At 40.6% G+C, this 14,699-nt stretch overlaps 1 protein-coding gene across 50 annotated transcripts in view; it reads left to right on the top strand.

The window, feature by feature from the left end:
• COL23A1 (collagen type XXIII alpha 1 chain) overlaps positions 1 to 14,699 on the top strand; it is a 310,868-nt gene that overhangs the window by 282,017 nt on the left and 14,152 nt on the right. For 47 of the 50 annotated variants that reach the window (XM_083488091.1, XM_083488068.1, XM_083488085.1 and 44 more), the window contains 13 exons: positions 1,510 to 1,554; positions 2,949 to 3,026; positions 3,836 to 3,859; positions 4,520 to 4,573; positions 5,214 to 5,258; positions 6,042 to 6,131; positions 7,573 to 7,662; positions 8,854 to 8,904; positions 10,146 to 10,211; positions 11,634 to 11,660; positions 13,105 to 13,131; positions 14,130 to 14,201; positions 14,306 to 14,359. In XM_083488091.1, the coding sequence (XP_083344217.1) occupies positions 1,510 to 1,554; positions 2,949 to 3,026; positions 3,836 to 3,859; positions 4,520 to 4,573; positions 5,214 to 5,258; positions 6,042 to 6,131; positions 7,573 to 7,662; positions 8,854 to 8,904; positions 10,146 to 10,211; positions 11,634 to 11,660; positions 13,105 to 13,131; positions 14,130 to 14,201; positions 14,306 to 14,359 (723 nt within the window). The remainder of the gene's footprint in view (positions 1 to 1,509; positions 1,555 to 2,948; positions 3,027 to 3,835; positions 3,860 to 4,519; positions 4,574 to 5,213; positions 5,259 to 6,041; positions 6,132 to 7,572; positions 7,663 to 8,853; positions 8,905 to 10,145; positions 10,212 to 11,633; positions 11,661 to 13,104; positions 13,132 to 14,129; positions 14,202 to 14,305; positions 14,360 to 14,699) is intronic. The other 3 variants (XM_083488054.1, XM_083488075.1, XM_083488057.1) reach the window with 1 other exon arrangement.

The following is a 14,699-nucleotide window of genomic DNA, read 5'->3' as shown; positions in this document are numbered from 1 at the left end:
AATAAATCATAATCTCCATTTAAGAAGGATGCCTAGTCTAGACTTGAGTTAAAGGTGTATTTGCATTTAACCTGCAAGTTTTTTGAATTGCTTTGGGGGGGCGTTGTTGATAATTAGTAACGTCAGAGCTAATATGGAGAAAGAATCTAACCCTTTCTTCCTCTGCTGAAGGGCTGAGGAAATCGCCTCTGATAATCCCTATTTGATTCATAGAATCCTAGAATTGTAGAGTTGGAAGGGACCCTAAGGATCACCTAGTCCAACCCCCTGCAAGGCAGGAATAGGCAGCTGTCCCATACGGGGATCACACTTGAAAACTTGGCGTTCTCAGCCCCAGGCTCTAACCAACTGAGCTCCTTTGAAATAAAATACCAGATACAGAAGAGGATTGTTTTCCCTGGACCACAGCAGAATTCAATTCCCTCTCCATATTGCTTCTGGTGATTATCCTGCCCACCAAGCAATTACAATTTGCATTTTCAAAAACCTGCCATGATGCACACAGAACTGCATTACTGTAGGAACAGGAGGTCTCATTTAAGCCTCCTACTTTTTCAGTCTTCCAGGAAAGAAGATAGGTATGATATGAAATGATAAAACAGTAAACTGCCCAGCTGCATTGAGCTAGATGCCCCTGACATATGACCATAATGGAGATACCTTTCTTGCTTTCTGAAGCACCCACCCAGCTGAACTTATTAGCTTTTCCCCACTGAAGGAGGAAGTGGAGCAAGCCAGCAGAGAGGGGGCAAAAATGTATGGCTTGAACCAGTGCAACATTCATTGGTATGCTTCTCTGTTCGATCAGTTAGGAAGATGGGAAAAGAGTGTTCTTTTAATTGTTCATTCCAAGATAAAACATTTTAGAACTGATTATGTAATTTTTCATGAGTCTTCGTCTTGAAGTAGAGAAAAGGAAACATTTGTTTATGCTACATCCATTTAAACAAGTTGCTAATCCTTTAGAGCTGATCTGTATTTCATGAAGTCTGCATCAAACTTACCTTCCTCTTTATTAGGTTTTAGCTCTTTTTATGCTGGAAAACCGAAGAACGTAGTGTTTCAGAATACCTACAGTAAATGTGGCAACTATCTTAATTTATAAAGATTTGACGTGCTAGAGTGTCTTTTTGCTATTTGCCATGTTAATTTTTCATAAACCACAGAGATTGCAAAAAGATATATTTGACAGTGTAAGCAATGCAAGCACAAAATACAATATGTGAAAGCAAAAGTATAATCATGACATGCTTAAGTTTATACGCCAGGCTAATTTCTTGTTCAAAAGTTAGTTGGTTTTGCAGCAGTGTGGTGTGCATATTGTTACACTAAAACCTGCAGGGCGGTTTTATTATCTTGTATCTGATTTGGCTGATTTGTTTTGCAGCTGGATTGTGTGAAGGTCTTTTAAGCCTGCTATTGCTTATGCTGTGCTCCTCAAGACACATAGATATGTGACGTATCTTATCTCTGAATCAATATTTTAGACTAACAAACATTTATTTTCAGGGTGAACCTGGTGAAAGAGGAGCAGATGGACACATTGGGCCAAGGGTATGAATTACTTTTGTTCTTTCATTAGCTTGCTAAAATAAACACTCAAGCTGAAAGAAATCCTTTCCTCCTCCCAGGAGGGGAAGGGTTGTGAGCGGGAGACGATTCCTGCGTCATGCAGGGGGTGCTCCACCCCCTGCTTCAACTCCAGGGCTGGCGTGCCATGCCCCTCCCCGGTTGGGCACCCAATAGGGAAGCTCGGGGGGGGGGGGCGTGGCTTGCTGCTCAAACGCAGCCATCCCCACCATTGCACACACATTTTCTTTGAATCTTTACTCAATTACCTTACCCATTAACCTTACATTCTGTGTCCACGTGTCTGTATTCCCCAAGCGGGGATCGGGTCTTTGAATCACAAACATACACTGTGAGATTTGTGGAAGATAAATTAACTATGCAAAAGCTAGGAATTTTCCCCGTTGGGAAGAATACAATCAGTATAAATATTCTGGAGTAGAAAATGGTTTCCTTCAATTTCAGTCTTTGACATTTGTGTGTGGACTTATAAAATGGGTTGGATACTAGTTTTGACTTTTATAGGCCATTGAAAACCTCAAAGGGAGGTTCCATGTGCTATGACATCTCTGCCTTCCATATCGAAGTGCGTTCAAATCATTTTGCACCAGGACCTACGTCATGAATCATTGTCAGGGACTGGCACTTCTCTGATTGCAGAGAGAAGAGGGCAAGAGATTGATCCAGGAGGAGGGGGCAGTTATTTATGGTGTTTGGCTCCACCTGCGAGGCTGGAGCTGGGGGGGGCTGGGGGCTTAAGAGAAAAGGTCCAACAGAAATGGAGGTGAGTGCAAGATGTGTGAAGAGATAGTAAGATTTAGACTGCAGCCCTAGACACACTTAACTGGGTGGTTCCATCATTGAACTCAAAGGGGATTTACTACTGAGTAGACATAGATAGAGAATTGCACTGTTTGGCTGCAGCCCTATAGCTGCTTTCCTTTGAATAAGGTCCTTTGGAATCTGACTTCTTATTTACTTCTGAGTGGACAAGCATAGGATTGTTGTGCCAAAGCATAGAGGAACAAAAATATTTTCATAGCTCATGACATTGAGAGTGTGCTTGGAGGATTTCCCTGGTGGAGGAATTCCGTAGTTGTGTTGCTACTACTGCAAAAGCATCTGCCAAGGTTATCTTAACTAATGATGGCTCTAAGAGCAGGACCTCCAGTACCCAATGGGCCTTAATGGGACTGTCACAGCATAGGTGGTTTATTCCACTTTCATCCAGTGAACAGTTATTATCTAGACTGTAGCAATTAAAGCACCGTATTTAAGTATGAAACTAGAATTTACTGTGACTTCTTAATAGCATGTGAAAAGCAGAAAATTATTTCTATTCCCATAAAGTTTACAATTACCTTTTCTTTTCTTTGTAGGGTCCTCCAGGCCTGAAAGGAGAACAGGGTGATACAGTAGTAATTGACTACGATGGTAGAATCTTGGAAGCTCTCAAGGTAACCTTTATGATAATAATGTAATAATTATACAATTTGCTTCAACATGAAGTGGCACTAAACTTTAGTAACATAAGAAGAGCCCTGATACATTAGACCAAAGAGTGATTTGGCTCAGTGTCCTGTTTCCCACGTTTGGAAAGCCTACAAAGAAGGACATGATGGCAAGATTGATACTCAAATAAGAATCAAAAGTCCAACATACAAGCCAGTTTGAGGAATTTGGGCATGGTCCACAGAAGCCATAGCAAACTGTCCACATTGCCAGAGCTTTTTGCTACAACTCCACTGCCAAATCTGTCGTCAAAAGCAAGGGACAATCAAGGGCAAAGGACCTTGAAAGAGAAATTTTATAACAAGGCAACAATGTTTGGATGCTCTGGAAGAAAGTGAGAGTCAAATATGGAATCCTTTATACAGTTCATGCTAGGCTAGTACAATAATTTGTGCCTATGTTGTTTCAAAAGCAGCTAAGCTGTTCAGTGTGGTGACCATCAAAACTGTTTTTAGAAACCACTAGAAACAGCTGTAGGCAAATTCAGGCACATCTGGTGGGAGTGACTCACAAATGAAATAAGCAGCTCTTTGTTACTTAGCGGGTTGTAACTTTCATAATGACTGCAAGGAGACTGATTGGGGTAGAATTTCAGTTTGTCCTTTCAGATCAAATGGGGGGGGGGTTATATAATAATGTTCTCAACAATAAAAAAATGTTTAGATGATGGTCTTTTCAATTGGAAAAGTATTTGAATAGCATAAATATTTAATTCTTAATACATTTGAAAACTATTCTAACTGTTTTATAACAGGCTGCAGGGAAACTCAGATTGACGGTAAAATTGTTATGTGCCAGATTCCTGTGTGGATTTGTGTTTTTTTTAAATGGCCTAGCATGTGGCTTTTCTGCTTTAGACTTTTTGATCATGGTCCTCAGAAATTTTCTACCAAACATTTGATTTCTGTTAACAAAATAATGACATAATCCCTTAGGTTGAATCATTGGCAGCATGATGTCAGACACAGTGATAATCAAGTAATGAATGTGTTTAATTGCTTTGTTTCATAGTTTCTGGCTTGCTTCTTTAAAATTGCATTAGTGCTTACGTTTGGCTCACTATTCCCATCATCATTACATTAAGATGGCAGAACTCCCAATGGGAGTTGTCCTCCGTCCTAGCTAGGTGTTGCTCTAGTCATCTGCAGGGGAAACTGTAGCTGTGCTCTGATGGTTGAGAATTCTGAAGACTCCTTTGGAGACAGGCAGAAAAAGCAGCAGGGGGTCATGGAGCCACTCCCCACCTTTCTCTGTTGTTTCTGATCATCCCCTTCCTATCCTCTTGGGGAAATTATCTGCATTATGGAAGATGGACTTAAGTTGGAAACTAGATAACCTGCTAACCATAGATTTTGCTGCCAGTTGTTTTTCATCTCTGTTAATTCAAAATGCTTGTATTAATAGCAGTTAACAGATAATTTGCTGTCTTTTGTTCCAGGGCCCGCCAGGTCCCCAAGGGCCCCCAGGCCCCCAAGGAGCTCCAGGACCAAAGGTTGGGTTTTACTCCCTTTTACATAAAATGTATTTTGTTCTGTACTGTACTCAGTACCTGCTTGACAACACTGAACTTGGTTTATATGTGAATCTTCTGTTCATGGCATATCCCCTTGGATAACTTTGGGGGAGTCAGAGTGGTGGGTAACATGTTCAGAGTTTCAAAGACTAGCAAAGGGAAAAGAATTTTAACAAGTGTCTATAATCACTTGTTTGTGGGCCCAGGCATAGTGAGACCATGGTGGGATGTGCAGATGGCAAAGGAAGCAAGAGACAAGTGTTGGATTCAAATTAGGCCACAATTTTATTGGTTCCAGATGAAACAGTGTTGACAATGGCATTGGGCATGAATTGAATGATCAGCTAGCCCACATGCTGCCTGAAGATCCTCTAGAGCTGACCTAGTTTAATCTATATTTGGAAGGTTTGTTGAAAAGTCACCAGGTCACAAGCTGTATAGGGCTTTGTCTCAGCTTAAATAAATTTGACACTTCCCTTGAAATATGTAACATTAATCATGCACCTTTAAAATATTGAGTACTGCAATATATAGTTCTTTGGTGGAGGGGGAAAAGATTTTTATTGGTTAGATTTATGATGTGGTCATTGCTCTGATTTATCCCGTTTTTTTGTTCCAGGGGGAACTTGGATTGCCTGGCCCACCTGGCGTTGATGGAGAGAAGGTGGGGGGGCATTATTAATAAATTTGTATTCAATTGTGTGACTAAAGTTCTGTAATAGGCTGAAGCTACCTATTAAATGTTTAAGAGTTACTAAAGTGGTTGGAATGCATGCAGTCTTCAGAGGCAAATATAGGCAAATTGCAAACTCTTCATCCTGTAGTTCTTCCAACCATTCCATATCCTTGACAACCTACTAATTTTTAATCTGCATGGCATGTTGAGAGTGTGTGTGTGTGTGTTAGGAATACAGAGACAATAATTGTAAATATATATATATTAATTGCAATGGTTTTAATTTTGATATGATTTGGTCTCTATGAGGTTCACACCTGATTGTCATTTCCCAAATAAAGTGTTCAAGCAACTGGAGCTAAAGCTCTGCTCCACCCTCCAATCATTCCTGAGTACAGAGAGGGAAGGCAGTGCCATTATCCTATGTTGCATCTTTCCATCCAAGTCTTTATTAAGCACCCCTCCATGATACATGATCAAATTATTGCAGTCAATAATTTAATTTACATCTAATTCAAAATAAATACTTAAGATTGTTGTGTGCAGGATGAGTGTGTGCATGTTCGAATCTTTATTGAAGTTTCCTGTGCTTTGAAGTGGTCACATCCACGTGATCTATTAAATTCCATTCCACTTCTTAATCAGTGTTTGATTGTCAGCAGTTCCTCTAACACAATCAAAATAAGAAATATCCTAACAGAGTAACACTGGAAAATAATGAATACTATTAATTAAAACCCAATTATCTTACATCCCCCCTTTAAATTACAGGGTCCTAAAGGTTCGAAAGGAGACCAAGGAAGCTCCGGACTCATAGGACAAAAAGGAGAGAAAGGAGATGCTGGCATGAGTGGTCTTCCAGTATGTCTGTTTTCGATATCTATTACTAAATACTGTTTTCACAGATACAGTTGTTTGGTATACAAGGTGCATTACACACACACACACACACACACACACACACACACACACAATGGGAAATGGGTGTGTAAGTGCCTGCTGTAGCGTCTCTGATAATCTGAGGGGTGGGGAGATTCCTGAAGGAATTCATAAAGCTGCTTGGAAAACAAGGTTAGATTCCTAAATAGAGCCTCCTCACAGAGGCTCCCTGAGAAAGTCATGGTCCACACTTTAAAGAGATCAGTAGGCCCTTTTTTGGCTGGAGCCTGGAATGGCCACTTTGCCCTCAGTCAGGGTGGCATCAGCTGCTGCAGTTCTCAGCATCTGTTCACTAGCAGGATTTGTGTCCAGCCTGTCTCCTCTTTCCGTTCTATTTTGGCACCCCAGGTTTTTGCACATCCCACTAACTCAGCGAGTATCTGGACAAGATGTGCAATCTGATAGGTAACAAGCAGCCTGAGGTTTCTTTTCTTTTCTTTTTAAAGTTCCTGTGACTTCTTTTGGCAAAACATCTCCCTCCCCATAAATTCTATCCTTCACTTTTAAAATCTGCATTTGTGTTTATGGGTGGTGTTCAACTAAGGTTTACTCAGAGGAGACCCATTGAAATTAAGGAACATGACTGAGTTAGGTCCATTCATTTCATTGGTTACTCTCTCATAAAATACCACCCTCTGTGTTCCCAGCATTCTTTCTATTGCTGCATCTGCACTCATAATGGAAAAGGGTACCGTATTTTTTGCTCCAGACCATAAGACCCACCTAGTTTTTGGAGGAGAAAAACAAGAAAAAAAATATTCTGAATCCCAGAAGCCAGAACAGCAAGAGGGATCACTGCACATAGATCCCTCTCACTGTTCTGGCTTCTGTGATAGCTGTGCAGCCTGCATTTGCTCCATAGGACGCACGCAAATTTCCCCTTACTTTTTAGGAGAGAATAAGTGCGTCGTATAGAGCGAAAAATATGGTATTTGTTAGGGGACTGGGGTGATAGGTGTAGGTTGTTACTTGAGCAATTACATCTCAAAGTAACAGTCAGTGATGATTTTGTTGTCCACTTGTCTGCAGTGAGTATCAGTCCTTTTAATAAAAGAGCTTTCTGGTGCTTCCATTCAGCACCTACCGTTTACATATGTTTTGTGGGCTGACAGATGTTTCTAGCAGGCTGTATTAGGAAATTATTAATTTTAGCTTATAGAAACCTGTTAAAGGAAAGTGTCTGTCAGTATATGTGCATAACACTGACCTGATTTTCCCTTGCCAAGTCCGCCAACCCCTTTTCAGAGTTCGCAGACTACTGAATATGGAGGGCTACTTTGGGTGGGCATGTGCAGAACGTGTGTGTTCACATCTATCTATCTGGTGATGAGGGGGGGAAACATGCTGTTCCTTTACATTGTAGGGTCCGAAAGGATTAAAAGGAGACCAAGGAAACCCTGGAATAGCGGGAGAGAGAGGAGAGACAGGAGAAATGGGCTTGTCTGGTCCACCGGTATGTCTGTCTTCAACATTATTCGGGACTAGACGGTTGTTATAGATGCTAATTACCAGAAAAAAGTTAATTTTCACTTGTGTGTATTATGTATCAGGGGCTTAAGAGCATAAGCATAAGAAAGAGAAACATAAGCCTCGCTCGATCAGGCCAAAGGCCCATCTAAGTCCAGACTCCAGCATCCTGTTCTCTGAGTGTCCAGCTCGATTCCACTTGTGAATCTCTTCACCTCACACTGCCTCTGACAGTGGAGGAAGAGCATAGATACACTAGCTAGTAGCAGTTGATAGCTGTTTCCTCCATATGTTGTTCTACTCATATTTTAAAGCCATTTGAGTTAGTGGCCATCACTGCCTCTTGTGGGAGCAATTACCATGGTTTATCTGTGTGTTGCGTGAAAAAGTGCAGCACAATTCAACCCACACAGACTTCAATAAATCTGTCTTCAGATTTTTTAAAAGGCTAGCAGTGATTAAGCCATACTTAGCTCCCTGGAGTGGGGAGTTCCAAAAGCATGGAAGAGAGTCTTATCCCCGTTACCTGGCAGTCTCATGGCTGTTGCCTCCAAAGCCAATGCTTTGGCAAGCTCAGGCAGATACAGGTGACCCTTTAGATAACACTGCCTCTTAATCATTTGAGGTTTTATTCATATGCCAGAAGGGTGGGAACTGCTTTTCTGCAGTGTTATGAACCTGAATCCTGGAGTCAAATTAGGGAGGTGAATTGTTTTGAGTCCTTCCTGGGAGTGAGGGTTGTGATTGGGTGGGAAGGAGCCATGTGACTGGCCTCACAGACATGGGTTGCAGGTGCATAGACATCCACATGAGATCTCGCTATGAAGAAGTGGTTGATAGTAGTTTATATAGATGGGACTTTCTACAAGAAACATGAAGAGCAACAAGCACATTGTATATAGCCACTTACAGTGCTGTCATGCTGCCTACTATTTCCTAGCACAGCTCAGCTGGAATTGTCAGGCATAGGGGAAATAATTCACCTTCCATTTGCCTGTAACTGACACAATATCAGAGCCAAGAAAAGTTCAGCCCTGCAAGGAAAAACTCCCACCAAGAATTAATAGGTTTAGTAGGTTAGTTTAGATAAAGAGAATCCCCACCCCCTTCTTCTTCCACAAACTTTATATCTTAAAATACATCCTCAGACGCCAGACTCTTTCTTTTTACCATTTAGGGCATTGATGGACCAAAAGGAGAACCTGGCGCTCCCTGTGAGAAGGATCTTGTAAGTTGTAAACATACAGAGAGTGACGTATGTTTCGTTTATCTGTTCTATTTCATTTATATTTATATCGCCAATAAGAAATGATCACAATGCAAATACAAAGTAACACAGAGCCAATAGGAAAACATATTTTTAAATTCCTAAATCTGTTACATCGTACAAATCAGCAGTAAGATTAAAGTCCTGTGGGCTGTACATCAAATCAAAAGATCAAAAAGACCTATGCCCAAACACTATCAGGAGGGGCACATAGTGTGAAGAGGTGCTCCTTAAGCAAATGATGAAACTGAATATTTGATGGCACATAGCTCGCCTCCAAAGATGACAAATTCCATATGGAGGGTGCCACCACTGAGAAGGCCCCTCCACTGGATCACCCCACTTCAGGTATTCCACACTGGCAAGACAATAGTCACTTTTTAATATGAAACAGGACTTTTCTTTCACTGAGACTCCACATTACAGGTTCCTGAATTTTTGCAACAAAATTAATACGTGTTGTGACAGTCTTTACTTTTAGTAGTGTTTTCAGAACCCAAGTCAAAATGCATTCATTTGGAAATAAGTCCTGTTGATTTCAGTGAGAATCACTTACCAATAAAGATCATGACCTAAAGACTGCTTCACATGCTAACAATTTCCCTACAGGCAAGGAACTTTCTTCAACACAACAAGTATTATATATGTCTGCTGTTTTCTGCCTGAACTATCTGTGTACCTCAATACCTGTGTATAAATCAAATATATATGGTAGGCTTTCCAGGGTGAAAAACTATCACATCTGATTCGAATTTAAATTGTTTGCCTAAGATACAGAAATGAGGTCAGAAGAGCAGCCTTAGAAATGGCCAAGAGATTAAATTTCAGTCTTCCCCTGAATGGCCTGCCCGGCCATCTTTGCACACACCCATCAGCAAGGCATTGGGGAGAGCAGAGCACTATTCAGCCTGTGGGTATTGGTTGCATGTGCATACTGCACCCATAATAACCTGGAACACACTCATTATGTGTTACGTTAGCTTTTTTAAAAGAATGTTGTTGTTTTTAAAAATGACTTTAAAAAACTTTTTTTATTTAATGTTCTTTTTAAAAGTTTTTATTAATTGCTTTGTTCTCTATATTTCTTAAGAGCATTTTCATTCACCAATAATTATTTTTCATTCTAAATGTGTTGTTTTTTTATCATGCCCATACAAGTCTGTATTCTGTCAAATCACTTCACTGTGTAACAAAATCCATAGGTGCAGATCATAGCTGAACCAGGACCTCCTGGCGTTCCAGGTCTACCAGGTCCACCAGGCCCTACGGTAAGTCTTCTGTTTTAATACTCAGATTATTTACCAATTTACAATCTCTGTGGCTCTAACCTATCCAGGGAGGTTTGTTTTGTGTGCAGATCAACAACCGTTGATGATGAGTGTACAAATCTAAAATACTTAACCACTGAGTTGTTGCAATAAAATCAACTTACTACTTTAGCAAATGAGATAATTTTATCTCTAATATTTTACAGTGGTGCCCCGCAAGATGAATGCCTCGCAAGACGGAAAACTCGCTAGACGAAAGAGTTTTCCGTTTTTGATGTGCTTCGCAAAACGAATCTCCTATGGGCTTGCTTCGCAAGACGACAATGTCCTGCGAGTTCCTGCTGGTTTTTTTTTCCTTTCCCCCCCTTTTTCTAAGCCGCTAAGCTGCTTATCAGCTGATCCGATCAGCAGATAAGCCGCTAAAAGCCGCTAATAGCGCTAATCCACTAATCCGTCAATGGGCTTGCTTCGCAAGACGAAAAAACCACTAGACGAAGAGAATCACAGAACGGATTCTTTTCGTCTGTGGGATAAGCATGGAATAACACCTGACAGAGTTGGGAGCCAAAAACAAAACCCCATAACAAGGGTTTCCATGCAGCTATGAAATGATTCCTTGTGTGACGTAAAGTGTTTGTGATGGAATGTAGTGCTAAAGGCCCAAATGCCACACACAGGATAGATGCTGTGCTGAGAGTATGCCCAGAACAGCTAAGCTTCAGTAAGCTTGGATCCCAATATGCTCAGCAGGCATTTTACTGCTGACTCTAGTTGTTTGACAGGAAGGTTGATCCCACTGACTATATATAGGAGAGATCCAGATAGTCAAACGTTTCCTTTGATATAATTAGCCATTAGATCAGATCCTAAACGTTCCAGCAGATGGCAAGCCCATACCAGAGCATTGACTTGAGGTACGTAAGCGGACTGTAAGAACTGCTGTGTGGTAATTTCAGCACATATCTGGAGAAGGGGAATTTGGGGATCCAGCTTGAATAAAAAGTGAACAATGTGCACTGTTAAACATTTTCAGTCTTAAAATTTATTTCTCTTTGTTACAACTGTTTGAATGTGGACATTTGTAGCGACACACATATTGGTGATCACAGATTGGTAAGACATTTTCCAGAAAAAGATGCACATTGCCATAGGAAGTATATTTATGAATATTTGGTAGGGGACGGTGAAGTCAGGGTAGGCTCCTTTCTACAATTTTAGAATCCCTGACAACTTCATCATACATAGATAGATCAGTTAGATCAAACTTTTATTTTGTTTAGATTGGGGTGGGTTTTTTAACCCATGATAATGGGGGGGGATACAAACAAATGTATTCTACCTCGAGAGGAAGTATGATAGCTGTGTGTACAAAATGAAAGATTTACTAGGATTCTTTAACAAATGAACTATTGCTTTCTTTAGGGTCCTCAAGGAATACAGGGGCATAAGGTGAGTCTATTACCTAAATGCCATGTGATTTTTCCAACCTACATTAAATATCTTTGTTGAGATCATGGCATAGTAATATGTGCCCTTGCTTGAAATTCTGCTATTTTACTTCTTGCTGAATACAATTTATTCGTGTTATTTAATTATATTGTTGCCAAAGGATACACACATGAGCCTATCCCTACATATTTCCTGGGGAGGGGAATGTTATCCTTCCCTTTCTTTCCTTCAGTTATTTCTAATGTTAAGGCAAATAACTTTTACATTTGCCTTAGTCCATGAATGATGCTTGATACCATTTTCTCTTGTAATTATTGTCCAGTAGCACTGTAGAGACCGACTCTGTGCATGCTTACACCCAGAACAAACTTAGTTGGTCTCTAAGGTGCTACTGGACAATTTTTTATTTATTGTACGTAATTATGAACCTTTTAAAAAAATAAGGGGAGATATATTGATCAGTTAATCCTTTTGAATATTGGATAAATGACAGGTAACATCAAAAACATGCTGAGACATTTCACTTCACTGTTTCCTAGACCTTCAATGATTCTGTGTCCTCAGCATGTCAGTCACCTCCTGGCCGTTCAAACTCCCTTTAGAGTTGCCATTTATTGACACTATTTTTAATACATTTACTGTTTATTTTAATAAGACAAATGGGACATGACAGAAGCAACCAGTTTTGCTCTTCACCTGTTTTCCCTGTTCATATTTAAAGAAAGGGAAGTGGTAGGATGTAATTTTTTATGACATGATTCAGAAAAGATGAACAAAATGGACCACTTTGCCTCTCATCCCCATTTTCCCCAGAGCAGTGGGGTATGGCAGGGCCAGGATTGAGCTACCTTTACCAACCAATCTATTTTGATATAAAAATTAAACACACAGCCTCACTTTAGAGATGAACAAACATGGCTGCCCCCTGGTTTTTCTCACTTGGCTTTAGGAGTTGATATTTCTGTCTGAAAGGAAAGTTTCCATGCTCTCAGCTTCCTTCCACACTGAAATACAATGTAGATTTCTAAAGAAAAATGCAATGGGTTATATGGTTTCATCTTAAAGAATACTTTTAGAATGGTAACTTTAAGACGTGCACCATTCACCAAAACCTGGTGTAGAACAACTGCATTTAAAGTTCTAGCTTTGTGCCTTATTCTTTTCAGGCTATAGGTTGGCCAGTAACATACGAAGATGACAGCATTCTAAAAAAAGAAAAAGAAAAACAGTTAGGCCTGTCTACTGTAGCCACATCCTCTGAATTATGCAGGCATATTTGCATGAGTGGCTTCTGTTTCTCTCTACATCTAAATAAAATGTCTGAAAGATAAATATTATGGCACAGGCATTGAGGATTTGAGGATAAGGCTTGAATTACAGATCAACTTTCCCCCCAACCTCCCTTGTATTTTCTTTTCTCATATGCATCATTGATATCTTGCAGGGTCCCCAAGGAATTCAAGGACACAAGGTGGGTCACTAAAATTGTTCACACCATTTATGAATTGAACTGGAACTGAGCACAAGGACAAACCACTTGGACCACTGAAGACTAACTAAGCTTATCCTAGAGCAGACCCTGCCCTACAATTAGGCCAAATGAGACAGCCAGCTCTGTCAGCAGAAGCTGGAAGGCAGCAGGGTCAGCCTCCCATGTTATTTTCACCCAAGGCCCCTGGCCTTACCCTTCTGTGGGAAGACAGAGGTGGGCGGGTGTGCCATGCAGCCTTTCCTACACCCTTAGCCTATTTTATTGCCAGTACTGAAGTAAGATTAAGCTGCAAGTCCAGTCAGCATCTGTACATGGAATGGGGAGGTGGGATGCCATCTTGTCCTTCAGCTCGGGAAGCAAAATGTCTTGGGCCAACCCCAACTTAGAGCCCACCAGTACAAAAGATTTATTTCAGGCAGATAGATATAAGAACCCAATATAGGCTGAGATCTTTCAGTCACTGCCCAATCTACCACCAGTCAAATTCCTTTCTGATTCAGACCATGTGAGTTTCAGAAGCAAGAATTCAGGAATGTTCATAGCTCATACCTTTGGTTTGAAATTTTCTTATGCAATCTATTTTTTTTAAATGCTTGTATAACTTTATATAAGCAAATAAAGGGTATGTTTGCACTTGCCCTTTCCCACAAATCCGCTGCTGCTGCTGCTGTTACCAAGATCAGTGTTTCATTGTTCTACTATCTCTCCCCACCCCGCAATCTCTTGTTCCTCTGTAAACAGGTGCCAAGGCTGGAACTGTGCACTCTTGGTCTGGTGCATTATTCTAATAGGGAGCTTTTATTTGTATGTCGACTTGCATTTCCTTTAGTATTTTTAAAAGATGCCTTGAGTGAAATTTTGATAACATGAAACTTCATTTTAACTTAATTGGGGAAAAAATGAATTGGGCATAAAGAAAGTGATTTTTAAAAAACCAACTAGTTGAAACCCTAATAAACGTATTTGTTTTTATGCAGGGCTCAGATGGTGCAAAGGGTGCAAAAGGTGAAAGTGGTCATAAAGGTGAAAAAGGTGTCCCTGGGCCACATGTGAGTAGTAGTATAAAATCTGCAACATCCTTGTGCTCCATTAGAAGAGATGCTTTGATAGCAATATTCCAAGCCTTTTTCTAGTAGTTTTCTTTTCTCTCTAGGGTCCTGCTGGTACTCCTGGGCTTATCGGTTTACCAGGCACCAAAGGGGAGAAGGTAGGAACACATATGGATCTGTTATGGGAAATGGGTTAACGCCACAGTCCTCCAAAGGGATACGAAATGACTCACAACTGTACAGTGGTGCCTCGCAAGACGAAAAGAATCCGTTCTGTGATTCTCTTCGTCTAGCGGTTTTTTCATCTTGCGAAGCAAGCCCATTGAAGGATTAGCGCTATTAGCGGCTTTTAGCGGCTTATCTGCAGATCGGATCAGCTGATAAGCGGCTTAGCGGCTTAGAAAAAGGTGGGGAAAAGGAAAAAAACCAGCAGGAACTCGCAAGGCATTGTCGTCTTGTGAAGCAAGCCCATAGGAAATTCGTTTTGCGAAGCACCTC

The sequence above is a fragment of the Podarcis liolepis genome, assembly GCF_965112155.1.
Source record: "Podarcis liolepis genome assembly, chromosome: 2".
NCBI lineage: Eukaryota > Metazoa > Chordata > Lepidosauria > Squamata > Lacertidae > Podarcis > Podarcis liolepis.
The sequence above is the reverse complement of the archived record's forward strand: the minus strand, read 5'-3'. Positions and strand labels throughout refer to the sequence as shown.